Here is a 19,768-nt window from a genome sequence, read left to right as displayed (position 1 = left end):
TTTGTTTCAAGGCAATGATGTATCCCAGAGTTTGGTGGATCACCCTGCTGCTGTTAATATTTTTCGGTATGAAAATGGAATACATTTAAAGATATTGTTTGAAAAAAAGGACAAATTTAAAGATATTGACAAAATATTGGCTGTCAGCAGCTTCAATAAAAATATTATTATCAGTGTCGGGAAACATTAACAATCTGGTTATTAATGTCTATCTATATCTATCTACAGTGTTTTTCTCTTTTTCCCCCTCGCTCTCTGTCTTTATTTCTGCCTCTGTCTCTGTCTCTCTCTCTCTCTCTCTCTCTCTGTCTCTCTCTCCCTCTCTCTTTCTCTCTGGCTGAGATTAAACAGTTTTGTTGTTTGATATGATTGAGTAGAGCTCAGGGATTAACACACAGAGAGAGAGAGAGAGAGAGAGAGAGAGAGAGAGATGTTTCACTCCACGTCTGTTCTTGTGTTTGTACGTGTGTGTGTGTGTGTGTGTGTGTGTGTGTGTGTGTGTGTCAAGAGGCCTACTGCTCTGTCCTGCAGTGCTGTTGCCGGCAGCCTTGGCTCTCCTCTTACTGTAATATTGCTGCAGTGCCTTAGTTTAAATCATTCACAGTGCAGTCGGTGCATACTGTATCTGTCAGTTTCCTCTGTCCTCAGTAGATTTCTGCACTTTATTTCTGCTGTCGTCGTCGACAGACACCAGACTGGACTAACGTTCTTTCCTTAATTCCTGCAGTGTCCGTGTGTCTTGTGAAAATAATTAAAAATTCAAAATATCTTTTTCTGAAAACAATGTCTTCAGTAAATCTCCAGCCAGTAGTCATGTGACCATTTTTCTTTTGGGGGTTTCTAGGAGGTTTTGTCAAGATATTTGTGTGGAGAATCCTCATGATATATTCATCATCATTATACATTCATTTGTCTGCAGTATGGTGTTGGATCCCCCTGTTATAAAGAAGAGATTTTATTTTATTTTTATTTATTTATTTAAGATTTATTTGGCAGGGACAGTACACATCAATCAACATTTTAGTTCACACTTCAATGTGTCACAGTTAGCCAAGAGGTTAATTTACATCTGTAGTCCCCGGGCAGGTCAACAACATAACAATTATAATAAAGTTAAAAAAGAAAAAAGCAGTACATTATGTTAGGAAACATTAACAGTGTAGCAGCATTAAAAAGAAGCAGTCAAAGCAATGTCCACACTAGAATAAATGGAGGTGGCACACACAGGAGCTGGAGATTAATTATGAGTACAGCTCTGGTGTTCTTTGAGCCAGTTTTTGAGAGATTTTTTGAACAGGTAGTATAGGTCCTTACATGTGTGGGCAGAGTGTTCCAGTGCTGCGTGGCTCGGACAGAGAAGGCTGAACGTCCAAAGGTACTCCTTCTAAACGGAACAACGCAGTCCCCTCTGGATGTGGACCTTGTGGGTCTGTCATTGTCCTTTCTGGCCACAAACTGACTCATTGGTGGGGGGGCAAGACCATGAAGGATTTTAAAAACAAGGCAGGCGTCATTATACAGTCTAAGACTGTCCAGCGTGAGCAGATTATACTTTTGAATGATGTGACAGTGGTGATATCTGCGAGGCTTCTTGTCCATGATCTTTAGTGCTTGTTTATAGAGGGACTCAAGTTGATGTAAGGTGGTTGATCCTGCTTGCGACCAGCTTGTGATACAGTATGACAGATGGGAGAAAATCATTGCATGTATATATAGCAGGGCTGCTTCAGTTGACAGGTATGGACGAATTAATCTGAAATTGGCAAGACCAAACTTCACGGTATGGATAACCTTCTTTATATGTTTTTGAATGTTAAATTTGAATCCAAAATGATGCCGAGGTATTTGAATTCTGATACCACCTTAAGTTTTTCACCGTTAAACAACACATCCGGCTGATGGACCTCTGTAGTTGTTTTGGAGAAAACATGCAAATGGTCTTATTGACATTCAGGTGCAGGCATGACTGGTTCAGCCTGTTTGATACATTGGCCAGTGCTTCAGATAATTTGTATGCAGCCTGTTGTCGTTTCTTTGCTTGGGTGTAGAGAAAGGTATCATCAGCATACATTTGGAGACTGACAGATGGGCATGCAGATGGGAGGTCATTTATATATATGCTGAAAAGGAGTGGGCCCAGTATGGATCCTTGGGGAACACCAGTATCCACTGTGAGGGCCGCTGATAGAGTGTCTCCAAGACGAACAGCTTGCTTCCTGTTGGATAGATATGAAGTCATCCAATTGATGGCGGTAGTAAAGAAGTTGAGGGAGGATAGTTTAGATAAGAGGACCTTGTGATTCACTGTATCAAAGGTCTTCCTTAGGTCTAGAAAGACAGCACCAACTACACCCCCTTTGTCCATTATAGATTTTATGCACTCTAGAAGATAGCAGTTAGCTGTATCCGTGGAATGATTGGACCTAAACCCAAATTGCATAGGATGCAAAGGGTTATGGCCCTGACTCAGATGTGCTGTCAGCTGTTCTGTCACCCATTTCTCTGCCACCTTGGATAAGACTGGTAGGATGCTAATAGGCCTGAAATTGCCAACATCTGTTGGGTCTCCAGATTTGAATATAGGAGTAACGGCAGCAAACTTCCAGGCATCAGGGAAGATGCCCTGCTTGATGGACAGGTTTATCAGATGAGCAGTCGGGCGGACGAGGGTGTTCTTGTGCTTTTTCAGGAATGCAGTATCTAAGCCATGGACATCTTTTGTTTTCGAGTTCCTCAGAGAGCTGATAATTTTCTCCACTGCTGCGTCGGATATTTCGGGGATTGAAAAAACTGTTTTTGTGTTGTCAATAGTGGCTAGTTCAGTGGCTGTGGTTTGAGAACTTTGAGCCAACTCCCGAACAGACTCTATAAAAAACTGATTAAAAATGTTATTATGCATGTTTACATGATATAAACCTGCATGCAGACCTGAATCAAGTAGTATTTTGAGATACTTCACACAGGACAATACTACCAGTACTGTGAAGATTAGACAATCACATGACAGTTTTTTGAAAGTCAATTCTTTTCTGTGACTGACACTATCTGTAATGTCTTGAGTTGCTAATTGTTAAAACAAATGCCAAGAATTATGTACAAACACTATTTGACTCAGGTCTCAGGCAGCATGTTCTCACTGTGACTTGGTCTATCCAGAAACTTTAAAATCTATGGTTTTATAGTATTCACAAAGCAGGATAATTAGCATAATGTCTGGATCGACAGTGGTGCAACTCCAACCAAAGAATCACCCAAGCATTCTGGTTTTTGTGCAACTTCACACTGATTTTCTATTTGCCAGCTGCTTTTTAGACATTTTCAATCAGTTTTCAATGGTTTGGCCTCTAGGCCATGAAACATTACATACACCTGGGAAATAATTTCAGCTGCCACACACACATTGAACTGTTCTGCCGGACAGTTATGGTCTAAAAATAATTAGTCTACAGTGAAGTTTTGCAAGCAACCCCTGTTGCTCAGTTGGGTCTTTCATGTAATAGTTTCAGTCGACTCTATGATCCTCCATGGTCAAGAAAGCAGTTACTGGTGGTGTCCTGCTAATATCTGATATACTATATCTAATTTTCCCATTGTTTTTCTCAAAATTGACATTTGACATATAACATATTTCCAAACCATTAAAAAAGTTTTTATTAAAAGTCAAAAATGCATGGGAATCAATGGGAAAGTCAACCTGAAAAGTTAACTTTTTCAGCAAAACCAGTTTCCTTTACGGCACTGATACTGTGACGTACAGATCTCTGACAGCCAGGCCAGCAGCGATACAACAGCTCCTCTGCATGTCAGATTTAGGTGAGCTAAAGTGAAATAGAATAATACAAACTGTATAATATTGGTGTATGTGATGCTTTTCAAGATACTCAGAGATACTTTACAGCAACAGCAAAACATCTGTGACATAACATTACATTTTTGAGAGAAAAATGAATGTTTTCTGTTGTGGAAAAAATGATTTATAACTGAAAGCGTAGAAACACACACAGAAAAACAAAATTCTACACAATATCAAAGGTCCTCTTTTGGCATAATGGTTTTCTTGCTCTTTTTCTTCTTCTCCTCTTCCCTGTGGAAGACTTTTCCGTCCGACTGCTGCCTCCAACTGATTTTGACGTCTTCAGTCACCCCATTATCCTTCAGCCTCTGTTTGAACTGAGACACAGAAACCTTTATTCTTAATCTTCTTATTCTTTATTATTAACCCTAACCCCTGAATGTTATCACTTAGGTTTTCTTCAGACTTTTACGAAACACATGCCTTTATTCAGTAACCCCCTGCTTATGTTTTTTTAAACATTTTCTTCATCCGGTCTGCTGAACAAGCTCTTTTTTTTTTAGAAGCGCCCTGCTTCATATTTATGGAGCGACGCCTGCAAAGCTAGTTCAGGAAGACAACTCGTATTACCCACTGAGCGATTTTATGTTGATTAGCCGTGTAAGACGTCTGAATGGTTGAACGCCCAAGCTAAAAATCAAGCTGCATAGGTAAAGCTTGGACTACATATGGACTATGTGCATTTTTGATATTACAGCATTCAGGCATTGTCAGGGCCGGCCGCTGGCATAAACACTCTATGCGGTTGTTTAGGGCCACAACCGCTAGGGGGGCCACGCGAACAGTGTGACTTTCTGTGTTGCTCGCTCGTCACACTTTGTACGGTGTTGAGTCGGTCACTTTAAGAACTCAGTGTGTAACCATGGTAACCAGGGCTGCCAACTTTTGAGTTCATCTAGGAGTGAGATTTGGGTTCAGACCGGACGCACGGCCGCAGAACGGCGCCGAAGCGGAGGCCGCCTCCTTTCAGCGCCCATGTTAATGGGTCAGGTCGTTCACACTGTTTCAGCGTCTGGTCTATTTTCTCTGCGTGCCGCGGCGCGCATTTCACAGGAAAACACCATAGAAAACACTATAGATGGTCATATCCAGTAGTCGATTTGTACACGAATTTCATGGGGGGTGGTGGGATCCTTATGGAGACAAACAATTTGATAGTGGCGACAGCATGGAGGGTGTTTACCCTTTTGTTTATATTGTAACAGCACAAAGGTAATGCTATATCCAAAAGACATTCAAGTTAGGGATGTTAGGTATCAGATACTCCTGCCAATGCCCTGAACCAAGGCACTGTTCTCAGAATTGTGTTGGTTCCTGCATTACAGTAATCAAATTAGGAGCCACTGCACAAAATTCAGCACATACTAGCACTGTAAACACCTTTGTGCTCTTAGTCCTGTGATCCTTACTCAAATTTTGTTTGGGTTTATGTGAGAACGACATACAAAGATCTTCTTTGAGATCTTCACCTTTGACGGTGACTACCTGCCACTGGAACAACAAAATTCAAATTAGGTTAATCTTGTTTATTTTATTGCCTGGCAACATCCCGTTGAGGATGAAATGTAGCTTAGTGTATGGCCTAATGTTTTTTTTTTCTTCATTAATATAATTTTGATGTTAAAATGTCAACTAGCTATCTAATCTCTGTTTAATCTCTGTTTCTCTTTTTCCCCACTTCAAACAGTATAGGCTAAATTATAGAAAATAATCATTATGACGCCAAAATAATATCCTCAAGGTGTCATAGCCGCGTTGCAGGTTTTGCTGTGCCATCAACCAATAAAAAAACATGCATCCGTATCAATGCAGGTGCGTGTGACCCCCCGCCCTCGGACTTGCTGTAAACTCCAGATGTGCTATATTCTCTAAAATGATTAAATATCAATAATAAGTGGCTTACACATTTCTTGATTAAATGATATCTTTGTGCCATAAAGAGGGATGAAAGGGGGATGGCAGTGTTACAAAGGGGATGGTTTTTGACAATTTTCATTTCAAGGGGGATGACATCCCCTCGCATCCCTCCTCAAATCGACTACTGGTCATATCTCCATTATATCACCACTGAAGCACAAATATATGAAATGATCAACTTACCAGGGTCTTCACTGTTGTTGTTGATGAATCCATCTGCACTGATGCAAGTTTTAAATGCAATACATTGTAGGATGATGATCTATCTGGTTTTGAATTATCACTTGCCTTTTGAAAATTGCATCCTATTGAATTACCACAAAAGTAAACAAGGATACATGTTTAGGTTTGTTTATTTATAGGCTACTTAATTTATTTAAGCCTATATGTCATTATTTAAAGAAAGAGAGAGAGGGAGAGAGGGAGGGAGAGAGATAGAGGGAGAGGGGGGGAGAGAGGTCCCCTAGGCTTTCCTAATTATTGCCTGATCACAAGTCACGACTCTTGCTGAGAAAACAAACAAATAAACGTGACAGCTTTGATATGAGGGAGTTTGTGAAGAAAGGGAGAAAGTGAAGAAGATGGAAGATATAAAGTTCATCCCTGATGTGGAAAAGTAAGTGAGCTGTCAGGATTGTTTCTACAAGGACAACAGTGAACAGATGAAGTTTCGGTGGCAATTGGAGCACGATGTAAGCAGCCTACAGCCTGTTTCCATTGGGTTTTCTCCTCCTGTAATATATTTATAATATAATATTAATAATAATATTAATATATTTTAAATATACATTGTTTTCAAATAAAGTAAGAGATCTGTTGTTAATTCATTTGTCTATCTCTATTGTGTGTGTGTGTGTGTGTGTGTTTTCATTCAGTTATGAGCAATGTGTGTGATTTGGTTGCGCTGGGAGTGTTTTGGGGCCACAAACAAAATCTTGTTTAGGGCCACCAAAATCCTAGGGCCGGCCCTGTCTATATGCCACAATTATTGTGACTAGGCTTGTATTAAAGAAGTGAAAAGAACAGTAAAACAGCACAATTAGGCACATCGTACTATCTAGTCCTGGCTGTAAACCTCTGGTAGAGCTGGAACAGTAGAAAACTAGTAGAAAAGTAGTTGTACTGGGGATTGTCTATGTGTGATTGTATCATACAATCACACATAGACAATAGATAATTCAAAACCAGATAGATCATCATCCTACAATGTATTGCATTTAAAACTTGCATCAGTGCAGATGGATTCATCAACAACAACAGTGAAGACCCTGGTAAGTTGATCATTTAATATATTTGTGCTTCGGTGGTGATATAATGGAGATATGACCATCTATAGTGTTTTCCTGTGAAATGCGCGCCGCGGCACGTGGAGAAAATAGACCAGACGCTGAAACAGTGTGAACGACCTGACCCATTAACATGGGCGCTGAAAGGAGGCGGCCTCCACTTCGGCGCCGTTCTGCGGCCGTGCGTCCGGTCTGAACCCAAATCTCACTCCTAGATGAACTCAAAAGTTGGCAGCCCTGTTTACCATGGTTACACACTGAGTCTTAAAGTGACCGACTCAACACCGTACAAAGTGTGACGAGCGAGCAACACAGAAAGTCACACTGTTCGCGTGGCCCCCCTAGCGGTTGTGGCCCTAAACAACCGCATAGAGTGTTTATGCCAGCGGCCGGCCCTGCATACAGATATATATTTATTTGCACTACTGATGGCACTTTCAGTACAGTTCAGCTGCTCTTGACAAAAGAGCCAACTAAATAATCATTTGGTAGTGTTTGCATTATAGTTGAGTGGTCAAACATTATGTACCTGCTTCAGGATGGCCTCCATCACAGCAGGATCGTTCAGGTCCAGAGAGGAGTCGGTTTTTTTCAGCTTCACTCTCACCACTTGCTTCATCATGACTTTGAAGAACAAACATTTAGTATCAATTACAACATTCATTTTTGGCCAGACAATAATTGACATTCTTAACTATTTTAAAACAAAAAGGAAGAATGTGGTAGTTACATTCTCCAACTGCTCTATTATTTCAGTTACTTTTGGCCAACGATGTTAGCGCTCAGAGAACACAAACCCAATATCTGTATTTGATCAATACCACACTCTAACCTCCCCTATGATTTCATGAACATTATCAACATCAGGAGTGTTCAAATTTTTTTTTCTTCCCTTTACATGATTTCTGGATTTTCCTCCTTGTTGAGTTTTAATGTCATTTGCATTTTTATTACTCCCTCAGTGGTTTTTGGTTTCACCTGCACAGTTTGCATTTCTTCTCTTGGACCTTTTTCCTTTGTTTTTATCATATCTCCAAATAAACTAAACCTAAACCTAAACCCTGCATTCTAAAGCCAACTGACTCACCGCTGCTGTAGCAGATGAACGTTCTTGTCACATCGCAGTTCCAGTCCTCCCATTTGCCTGAGCTGAACTTTGCTGCCACACAGGCCTCGTTCTTCCATTTGTTATTCGGTTCCACTGTGTTCCAGTTCCTGAATGAGGATTTACTTCCATCCAGCCACTTCCAGGAGTCTCTGGAAAGGCCGATCCAGGCTCCTACAGGTTCTGCAGGCACCAGCTCCTGTATCTTCTGGTTCTCTGTCGGGTTTCTGACACTGGCCAGGTCGGTGTGGTGCTGCCTGCAGTAGCTCTGGGCCTCAGTCCATGTCATGGACTTGTTGATGAGAAGAAATCTCTCAGTCGGCTCTGAAAATAGACTTTATTAAAGTGCTGTGTAGAATTACCATAACATATACCAGTGGATACAATACCTTACACCAAAGTGGCTTACAGGACCATAAATGTGCAGATAGAAATCTGCATAATTTTCATATTATAAATGTAAGCTTTGTTACTCTCTATTCATAGTATTCCCATGATGTCACATGCATTTCCTACCAATATGATGCTTTACCATATACACAGCTCATTGGCTGTGGCTGTCATTTGATTACAATCACCTGTTATTTATTACAATCACCTGTTATTTTCCTACCAAGATGGCCATTTGGTGATGTAACAGAATACTATGAATAGCTGATTGATAGTTGAAGAGTGAATAGTGATTCAACCTATACCCATGGCTCATGAAAGCTTTTACATTTGCTGTTCTGCACACAGGAAGTGACATTTTGTACATTTCCAGCAGCAGCAACAGTGGTTTGTTTGGAATAAACAGAAGAAGAACTGGGTAGTTAGCATGAGCAGTGATAGCCACCATGGCTGACCAGACAGAGAAAAGAGAAACTCAAACTGCATCAACAGAAAATCCAAGCTCCTACCTGACCACAGCTACTGTATATAAACACAGTCTATAAAGCTGCAATTAAATGTATTTTCTTTGCACAGTTTATTCATTCATTCATGTAAATTAATTCTTTGTTTCAAGGCAGTGATGTATTCTAGACTTTGGTAAAGATATTGTTTGGAAAAAAAAAAGGAAACATTAACAATCTCTTCATGAATGTCTATCTATATCTATCTACAGTGTTTTCAGTCTTTCTCCCTCCCTCTCCAAATCCACATTTACTCCTTCTATTACTGACTTTGCAGCTACGACTTCATTCATGAACTCTGTCCTTTTTGCAAGGAAAGGTACAGTGAAATATTTGTTTACCTCTTCACAGTATGGATAGTGTACTTGTCAACTCATGTAGAGAGCGCCTCCCGAAACGTTGCATCATATGAATACCAATTAATCAAGTAATTTATTTCTATTCACACTAACGCATTGCCAAAAAACAAAACAAACATCAACAAAAAGCTGATTCAAACGTATGTAAGTCATGTATGTGTGTGTGAGAGAGAGAGAGAAAGAGAGGAGAACTGAGATGTAGGAATTTGTTTATGATATAAAAAATATCTCACCTTCAGCATCAAAGCAGATTGGCAAATTGAGGTTTATACAAGGCTCATCGTTCCATGTGCCTTCAGCATACATGACAACGCAGCATTCTCCACTATCCTGGTTGTTCGGTTCACCAGTGTGCCAGTTCCTGAACTCAGCCTCCCCGTCTTTGTAGAAACTTCTGTCTGCCAGTGACCACCTCCAGCTGTTCAGGTCATCCTGCAGCCCAATCCAGGCTAGCTGAAAACAATATCTCACTTTAGGACATTGTTTTATCTTTGCATAACCTTAATCCTGACATCAAGCAGTTGTTTTCCTTACTGTAACTTTGTAAAAGAGACGTGCGGCGTTTACTGACGTCACGTTACATGATTTCCGGGTAATGAAGTACTTCAAACTTTTAAAAATTGAAAGTTATCTCTCCCTGCCACCTTGAGCTGCCAAAATGTTGCCTAGCACAGCTTTAAAGTTGTATAGTTATAATAAATAGTTATAGTAAGTTAAAATAAATTCACCAATGGAAAAAAAGCTTTGAACAGGATTATCTTACAACAATCATTACCTGAAAGAATAGTTTTTGTGTCGTATTGAGGCAGAACAATCTTGAAACTATTTCAGGAAACATTTTGGAAAAATGCTGTTAAAGTTTATCGTAGTAACCCTGTCACTAAAACTGCTTAAAATAATTTTCCTTTAAGGCATATAGCCAGTATTTCCAAGATCAGTTTGAATAGATAATGTAAGGTTAAACTTTTCAAATTGCCTCTCATCCATCAGTTACATGACGGTCAAATATGGCTTTGATTCAAAGAAAGACAAAACGGAAGAGAAAAGTAGTAGAAATCACATTCTCATCTTTAAAACTGCTCAGTTTTTGTAAATCCACTATGTCGTTGAGTCTCTTCACATCCTCCATGTTGTCGAGAGTGGCCAGGTCTGTGTACTTCTCCCTGCAGTGTCTCCGTGCTTCAGTCACGTTCTTTGGCTCATAAACAAAATGGTACTGACGGTACGAGGAGACGGCACACAGCCCTGCGATGACAGACATGCAGATTAATTAGATCTGGGCTAAAAGTGTTTGAATATAGTTTCATATTTTCAACTTTCAACTTTATTGTCATGTGTATTAAATACAATGAAATACTTGTGCTCTGGCTCTCTCTGCCTTAACACAAAGGGCACACCATCACAAAACCAACAAAAAAGAGAAAGACACTACAGACCTACATAGACTATGTACACAGTGCAGTCGTGTGTATACATTATATACACAATATACAGTACACGATAACACATATTATACAACAACAGTGTGCAGTGCATATAGGTGCATCAGCTGTTCAGCAACCTGACTGCCTGTGGAAAGAAACTGTTACCGAGACGGGTGGTGTGTGATTTGATGCTCCGGTAACGTTTTTTTTAGATGGAAGGAGCGAGAACAGAACATGAGCGGGGTGGCTGGTGTCCTTAATGATGTTTTGGGCTTTCCTTTTGCAGCGAGTGGTGTAGATGTTATGAAGTTGTGGTAGTTCTGTGCCAATGGTTTTTACTGCTGTCTTTACAGTCCTTTGTAGCAGTCTGCAGTCCTGAGCAGTCAGGTTGCCAAACCACACTGTGATACAGCTTCATATGGTGCCATTGTTATAATGGCACCATATGGTTAGATCTTCCACTTCCCTCCTATAGGCCCTCTCATCACTGTCGCTTATTAGTCCAATCACTGTGGTGTCATCTGTGAATTTTATGATGCTGTTTTTGTCATATTTGGCAACACAGTCGTGTGTAAACAGCCTGACAGCGGCCCTGAGGCGCGCCGGTCCTAAGAACTAATGTAGATGAGTGTGTTTTACCTATTCTCACAGTCTGGGGCCTGCCTGTCATCAAATAGCCAATTACAGATAGAGTTGCCCAGACCAAGAGCTCTGAGTTTCAAACACCAGTTTGGATGGTACAATTGTATTGAAAGCAGGGCTATAATCAATAAACAACAATCTGACATAGGTATTTTTCTTTTCAAGGTGTACTAAAGCACTATGCAGAACAAGTGAGATAGCATCATCTACAGATCTATTAGAACAGTAGGCAAACTGTAATGGGTCAAGGCAGGAATGCATTTTAGCATTTTATGTCAGTGTCTTCAAGTGTGTGTGATTGGTTTTGGTGCTGAAACTACTTCAAAAGTGGATGTTACTGAAATAAAATAAATCAAGTGCTAGAATATGTATTCACTAAGGATGGGACGATATATCGAAATTCAATGTATCGCAATACAAAAAAGTGACGATACGTATCGTGGGGCAGAAAAATTAATCTTGATATTAGCTACAATTTATTCTGTTATAGTAATTACAAATTAGGTGGTTTGCCACAATTTCACAAGCTCTCCATTGAAACTATATTATTTGCACTTTGTAATGACATTTTTAAATTGATGTTTACATTCTAGCAAGCCAATGCCATTGTTAGAGAGATTTTTTGGCTCAGAATTAAACACAATTCTGCACAGTCAGACTTTGTTGTCATTGAACTTTTATGTATTACATCGTATCCTGGTTGTATTGAATCATGAACACCATATCTCGTATTGAATCGTATCATGAGATAAGCATATTGTCCCATTCCTAGTATTCAACTGCCATTTTGCCATTTTCCACTTTGTTATCCTATGCATTAATTAATGAAAATGTATAATAAGTGCACCATAAATCCTCTTAATATGTAATATACTCACAAGAGTTTTGAAATGCAGTGTAATATATATTCAGTGTTACTACATATATGTCTATGGTAGTAAGACTGTTCCAACTTAAATCAAACTGTATACAACACTTGCCTGATACAGCCAGGATGCTCAGCAGTATCTCCTTCATTATGTTCTCTGTCTCTCTCTCTCTGTCTGTGACTTCAGATTCCCAACTGTGAGGCAGTAGTTGGTATATACGGTATAGCTGGTAGCAATATCGCCTATTGGGTTGTTCATTAACTGCTCACCTCACTGTCATTTGACTTTATACAAAGAGGCTATAATCATTTGCCTGTCAGTCTCTTGTTAATGACATTTTATAATACATATATCATACCCATACCATGTCATGAGATTTGGGACCCATAGATATTTAGTGGGGTTAGACTGATGTTTGCCAAGGCCAATAATGGCCTTTAAATAAATAGTGGATATCAGTCAGTTATGTTGTCAGCCTCCGATATGATGGAGGCTCCTACCTGACCACAGCTACTGTATATAAACACAGTCTATAAAGCTGCAATTCTTTGCACAGGTTATAAATTCATTCATGTAAATCCATTATTTGTTTCAAGGCAATGATGTATCCCAGAGTTTGGTGGATCACCCTGCTGCTGTTAATGTTTTTCGGTATGAAAATGGAATACATTTAAAGATATTGTTTGAAAAAAAAGGACAAATTTAAAGATATTGACAAAATATTGGCTGTCAGCAGCTTCAATAAAAAATATTATCAGTGTCGGGAAAGATTAACAATCTGCTTATTAATGTCTATCTATATCTATCTACAGTGTTTTTCTCTTTTTCCCCCTCGCTCTCTGTCTTTATTTCTGTCTGTCTCTGTCTCTGTCTCTGTCTCTGTCTCTGTCTCTGTCTCTCTCTCTCTGTCTTGCTCTCTCTCTCTCTCTCTCTCTCTCTCTCTCTCTCTCTCCCTCTCTCTTTCTTTCTGGGTGAGATTAAACAGTTTTGTTGTTTGATATGATTGAGTAGAGCTCAGGGATTAACACAGAGAGAAAGAGAGAGAGAGGGAGAGAGAGAGAGAGAGAGAGAGAGAGAGAGAGATGTTTCACTCCACGTCTGTTCTTGTGTTTGTACGTGTGTGTGTGTGTGTGTGTGTGTGTGTGTGTCTGTGTGTGTCAAGAGGCCTACTGCTCTGTCCTGCAGTGCTGTTGCCGGCAGCCTTGGCTCTCCTCTTACTGTAATATTGCTGTAGTGCCTTAGTTTAAATCATTCACAGTGCAGTCGGTGCATACTGTATCTGTCAGTTTCCTCTGTCCTCAGTAGATTTCTGCACTTTATTTCTGCTGTCGTCGTCGACAGACACCAGACTGGACTAACGTTCTTTCCTTAATTCCTGCAGTGTCCGTGTGTCTTGTGAAAAAACTGTCTGTAGATTGCTGCTAACATTAGTTTCCCCCCCCTAATATTTGCTTCTTCCGTCTTCTTCTCTTCACTCATTTAAGCTTTAGTGTCCTCTTTTCTTTTCACCTTATTCCCCTTCTCTCCTCTATCTTCAGTCTTGTTTTTTTCTGTTTTCTTACTTAAGTCTTGTTTACTGCTAATCTTTTCTAATATAATACAGTTGCCCTGTCCAGAAATCTAAAAGTACAACATGAGTTTCAACTTGCTCTTACTTACTCTTTTACTTGTGTTTATTCCAACACTCAACTATCACAGACCAATTAAAAACATCCTCTGTAAGATTGAGCTGAATTGAGCGCTACAAAGATGGATTTCACACAACTGTTAGCGCAAAGTTTTTAACAAATCTCCCTTACATCTGCCTTTTAGAGATGATATGCCCACCATCCTTCTTATTAAATTTTTGGCTGTCTTTAGTGACACATCACCTTAATCTGGCCTCTGATGACCCCTAATGTGTCAGTATACACTGAATGTACAAATTGTTAGGAATGCTTTCCAACTTGCTTTCTCACAACATTCTCTCTAGGCCTCTTTTACCTGTCCTGTCCCCCTAGTGTACAAATCCCCTTCATGCTAGAAGTGGATTTAACAGGTGAATTTACTGTATTAAGGCAACATAGCCTTCGCCTGGATTCAATGGTCAGTCTATTATGGAAAGAGCATATCGCTGTTGTTGGGTAAAAACCTCATAACTCCAATTTTGATGGTTTTCATGTTTCCACTCAGGAAACTCACATCTCTTGGCCTTATGAAACCATTCAAAACCTGTTGGATAATGTCAAAAATGCGTTGTCATCAAGCTAAAGCCAAGGTTTGATATTATGGAGATACAAGGTTTTCACCCGACAGTGACTATACTGTATGTTCACTCAGGATGTAGCATTTGTGGACAAGGCAGCTGTGTGTGTACTGTAGTTTGTACTGCAGCGGTCTCTTGTTGTTCCTCTCTTGTTCTGCTGTGTACTGACTCACTGCTCCCTCTGCTGTCTGGCTGTGTGAACTGCATGTTGGTAACACCAAGGGGTCACGCTGGCTGACCTCACTGAGAAGAAGAAAGGAAAGTTTGGCTGGTTCACTCAGTCCACAGAAACACAGGGTAAATGTGTGTGTGTGAGTGTGTTTTGTGTGGGTGGATGGTTCATCTCTGTGTGTTTGTGTGCCTCCCCTTGCTGCTGCTTGCTTGTGCTCTTGCTTTTTTGCATGACGTGTGTTTGGAGTCACTGATCAGTGTGTGCTGATCAGCGCTGTTATTGTTATCATTAGCAAATTCATCTCATTCTCCCCCCGCACCTGGTACACCTTATATCACTGAGTTTCTCAGAACTTTATCAAAAACTTTGCATGTGTTTCCTGGAAGCCAAAAGAGGATGGGAGACTCCCTAGTCAAATGGATCAACAAACAGTTCTATTCTGGCACAGACACCAGGGAGATTTTAGAGGTTAAAGGTGCTGGGTGTAGCATTGTATAGCCCTTGTATCAAGACCTCGCAATATCTTTTTCTGAAAACAATGTCTTCAGTAAATCTCCAGCCAGTAGTCATGTGACCATGTTTCTTTCGGGGGTTTCTAGGAGGTTTTGTCAAGATATTTGTGTGGAGAATTCTCATGATATAATCATCATCATTATACATTCATTTCATTTGTCTGCAGTGTGGTGTTGGATCCCCCTGTTATAAAGAGGAGATTTTATGCATGTTTACATGATATAAATCTGCATGCAGACCTGAATCAAGTAGTATTTTGAGATACTTCACACAGGACAATACTAATAGTACTGTGAAGATTAGACAATCACATGACAGTTTTTTGAAAGTCAATTCTTTTCTGTGACTGACACTATCTGTAATGTCTTGAGTTGCTAATTGTTAAAACAAATGCCAAGAATTATGTACAAACACTATTTGACTCAGGTCTCAGGCAGCATGTTCTCACTGTGACTTGGTCTATCCAGAAACTTTAAAATCTATGGTTTTATAGTATTCACAAAGCAGGACAATTAGCCTCATGTCTGGATCGACAGTGGTGCAACTCCAACCAAAGAATCACCCAAGCATTCTGGTTTTTTGTGCAACTTCACACTGATTTTCTATTTGCCAGCTGCTTTTTAGACATTTTCAATCAGTTTTCAATGGTTTGGCCTGGCCTCTAGGCCATGAAACATTATATACACCTGGGAAATAATTTCAGCTGCCACACACACATTGGACTCTTCTACCGGACAGTTATGGTCTAAAAATATTTAGTCTATAGTAAAGTTTTGCAAGCAACCCCTGTTGCTCAGTTGGGTCTTTCATGTAATAGTTTCAGTCGACTCTATGATCCTCCATGGTCAAGAAAGCAGTTACTGGTGGTGTCCTGCTAATATCTGATATACTATATCTAATTTTCTAAAATTGATATTTGAAAATTGGAACCAAGCCAAACCATTAAAAAAGTTTTTATTAAAAGTCAAAAATGCATGGGTATCAATGGGAAAATCAACCTGAAAAGTAAACTTTTTCAGCAAAACCATTTAAACCTTTACGGCACTGATACTGTGACGTACAGATCTCTGACAGCCAGGCCAGCAGCGACATCATACCGCCTTACTTTCTGTTTTCTGTGTGTGATGTCACAGCGAGCATGCCCACTAGCGAGACGGAGTCGGTGAACACAGAGAACCACAATGGAGAGGAAGACAAATCCCCCTGCTGTGGGCCACTGTGGTGAGTCGGACATTTTACATTAGAATTTAGCCCTTTATTTGACACTTATGAGTGGTAGGCAGAGGTTCAGTGACTTGGTCAAGATAAGACAGAAGACTGTTGATGGACACATTGTCTGTTGTGCAGGTGAGACCTGTGACACACACACACACACACACACACACGCACACACATTTGTCCTTTTCTGACCTGGTCATACCATGTTCTAAATCCTGGTCTGTAATACAGCAGAAATATACAAATCGACATACTGTACACTAATTGATTTGCTACTTCTTTTTCTCAGATCATTCTCTTTTTTTCCTCACTTTCTTTTTCTGTGGTGTAACAGACCTATGAATTTATTTAATTTTAAGGTTGCCTTTAACAGAATCATCCTTTATTCTCCCCAGTCAAAAAATTACTAAGTCAAAGTGCAGGTTAGTACCTTTGTGTGGAATTTTGCTCTGCATGGTAGATGCATTTTTCATTCATCATTCATGAATTCGATTCAGTTGATTTTCCATCTTGCATGACTGATTTTTGTCTTGCACCTGAACTAGCAGATGGTTTTTGTTTCAATCCATTTTAATCCATTCAGTTGATCCACTGTGTGTTATATGTTATAATTCTGACCCAACAGTTTTTGTCTTTATCCTGGTCTCACCGTGGCTCCATTGTTGTCAAATGTCTTCCTCTCTGCTCACCTAAAGCCACTCCGAGTATGCTTTGTAACCAGTTTCTGTCTAATTTGATTCATAACAGTGTTGTTCTGTATATGATGAATAATCAAGTGCTCATCAGGAAATTCTGCTGAACAATCACGTACCAATCAAGTAACTCATTCATATGCAACAGAAGAGTTTATTCCAAAATGCAATGCATCTACTTTGGAAGACAGTCTTTACCTGAAGTTTATCATGCAATATGTCTAAATTTACATTACTTATTGTTCTTTAAAAAGTACCACAATCCGTTAAGCTTTTTGCCATCAACCATTTTGTAAGAGCAGGTGTGATGGATATCTTATTTTGGAACGAAACTCTTCTGTCTGTGTCCGTATGGCCTGACCTGTGACCTCACATCACTGCTGTGTGTCTGTCAGTCGTCAGTGGCGACGGTGGAACCGCTTCTGCCGCAGGAAGTGCCGCGCGGCGGTGAAGTCGGTGACGTTCTATTGGCTGGTGATCATCCTGGTGTTCCTCAACACGCTCACCATCTCCTCCGAGCACTACAACCAGCCAGACTGGCTGACCGAAGTCCAGGGTATCTGTTCTGTTCTGTTCTGTTCTGTTCTGTTCTGTTCTGTTCTGTTCCACTTTGTTCTGTTCTGTTCTGTTCTGTTCTGTTCTGTTCTACTCGGTTCTGTTCTGTTCTGTTCTACTCTGTTCTGTTCTGTTCTGTTCTGTTCTGTTCTGTTCTACTCTGTTCTGTTCTGTTCTGTTCTGTTCTGTTCCACTTTGTTCTGTTCTGTTCTGTTCTGTTCTGTTCTGTTCTACTCGGTTCTGTTCTGTTCTGTTCTACTCTGTTCTGTTCTGTTCTGTTCTGTTCTGTTCTGTTCTACTCTGTTCTGTTCTGTTCTGTTCTGTTCCGTTCCGTTCCCTTACGATCTATTCTGATCTATTCTGCTCTGTTCTCCTCTCTTCTCTTCTCTTCTCTTGTTTTCCTCTTCTCTTCTATTCTTTTTTCTTTTCTCCTCTTCTCTTTTCTTGTTTTCATCTTGTCTCTTCTTTGCTCCTCTTTTCTTCTGTCCTGTTCTCTTTTCTTCTGTTATTTTCTCTTCTATTCTTGTCTTGTCTCTTTATTCTCTTGTTTTCTTCTTCTCTTCTCTTCTCTTCTCTATGACTTTCAAATTGTGCAATTTGTTTACTAGACAGTGACCTGTATTTACTACTGTTGTGCATTGCATTGTATGTTATTTCCCCCATTACATACATTTAGAGGTGTAACCAGCAGGGTTTTCTTGTGTTGCTAAAGTAAATACTCTTTTCCTCCTCTCCTCTCCTCTCCTCTCCTCTCCTCTCCTCCTTTCCTCTCCTTTCCTCTCCTCCCCTCCCCTCCCCTCCCCTCCCCTCCCCTCCCCTCTCCTCCCCTCTCCTCTCCTCTCTCCAGACGTTGCCAACAAAGTTCTCCTGGCGATGTTCACGTTAGAGATGCTGGTGAAGATGTACAGTCTGGGTCTGCAGGCCTACTTTGTGTCCCTGTTCAACCGCTTTGACTGCTTTGTGGTGTGTGGAGGAATCATAGAAACCATCCTGGTGGAATTGGCCATCATGTCTCCGCTGGGCATCTCTGTTTTCCGCTGCGTACGCCTCCTTAGGATCTTCAAAGTCACACGGTGAGCGACAGGAGGTTGAGTGTGTGTTATGTCAGTGACAGAGGCAGAGATGGTCGTCTTGTCTCTACTGACATCTTCAGTTTCCATTATTGTTCTCTAGTATCTTTATGGTTGTGAAAGGGTGTGGGAGTGTTTGTATGTCTCTCTCCTAGCTTGGTTTTTTCTCCTTCTCTCCAGTCACTGGGCGTCTCTCAGTAACCTGGTGGCCTCTCTGCTCAACTCCATGAAGTCCATCGCCTCCCTGCTGCTGCTGCTCTTCCTCTTCATCATCATCTTCTCCCTGCTTGGCATGCAGCTCTTTGGGGGCAAGTTCAACTTTGACGAGACGGTGACCAAGAGGAGCACCTTCGATAACTTCCCCCAGGCCCTGCTCACTGTGTTCCAGGTGAGCTGCTTTGGTTCCGTTTGGTTTCATTAGAATTTGGGTGGCTTTGGTTCTATTCTGTCGGATTTCAGTTCAGTTCATCAGGATTCGCATCATTTTTTAGGGTTAGAGTGAGGAATTAAAAAAATTCAATCAGAGTGTGCAAAATAACAGGACAAAAAATAGTTGGGTTGCATCAACACAAGAAATCAACAGTCATATGGCAAATACATCATCTTTTGAGCATTTTATAGACTTCATCTATTAATTTCTAGCATTTTGAATACACTTTATATGAAAAGTGATGCACAGATATCTCGGTAAACCAAATCAAAATGTGGTTAAAGGGACATTAAGTAATCTGTGCCTTTTATCGACCTTTATTGGCAACCAAGGAATTGTAACAAAGAGTACGGGCCGGAAAGTGAGTTTTGAACGGCAGATATCTCACCACCTGTAATAAGTAATCGTTGAGTCGTTGTATTGATCAACAAACCAATTAAACAGATATGTTATGGTCATTTGTTGCTATGGAAAAGAAAAATCTTACTTAATGCACCTTTAATATATTTGTAAATATTATCTTTT

At 40.3% G+C, this 19,768-nt stretch overlaps 1 protein-coding gene across 1 annotated transcript in view; it reads left to right on the top strand.

Moving 5' to 3' along the window:
- Positions 1-19,768, top strand: part of cacna1db (calcium channel, voltage-dependent, L type, alpha 1D subunit, b) — a 144,004-nt gene that overhangs the window by 79,533 nt on the left and 44,703 nt on the right. The window contains exons 10-15 of the mRNA XM_071515075.1: positions 14,816-14,890; positions 16,412-16,499; positions 16,892-16,918; positions 17,584-17,744; positions 18,591-18,816; positions 18,994-19,201. Of these exons, the coding sequence (XP_071371176.1) occupies positions 14,816-14,890; positions 16,412-16,499; positions 16,892-16,918; positions 17,584-17,744; positions 18,591-18,816; positions 18,994-19,201 (785 nt within the window). The remainder of the gene's footprint in view (positions 1-14,815; positions 14,891-16,411; positions 16,500-16,891; positions 16,919-17,583; positions 17,745-18,590; positions 18,817-18,993; positions 19,202-19,768) is intronic.

The sequence above is a fragment of the Centroberyx affinis genome, unplaced genomic scaffold, assembly GCF_046629955.1.
Source record: "Centroberyx affinis isolate AG114_WGS23_722 - 3 ecotype Tasmania unplaced genomic scaffold, CSIRO-AGI_Caff_v1 ptg000302l_1, whole genome shotgun sequence".
In the NCBI taxonomy this organism is placed as follows: domain Eukaryota; kingdom Metazoa; phylum Chordata; class Actinopteri; order Beryciformes; family Berycidae; genus Centroberyx; species Centroberyx affinis.
The sequence above is the reverse complement of the archived record's forward strand: the minus strand, read 5'-3'. Positions and strand labels throughout refer to the sequence as shown.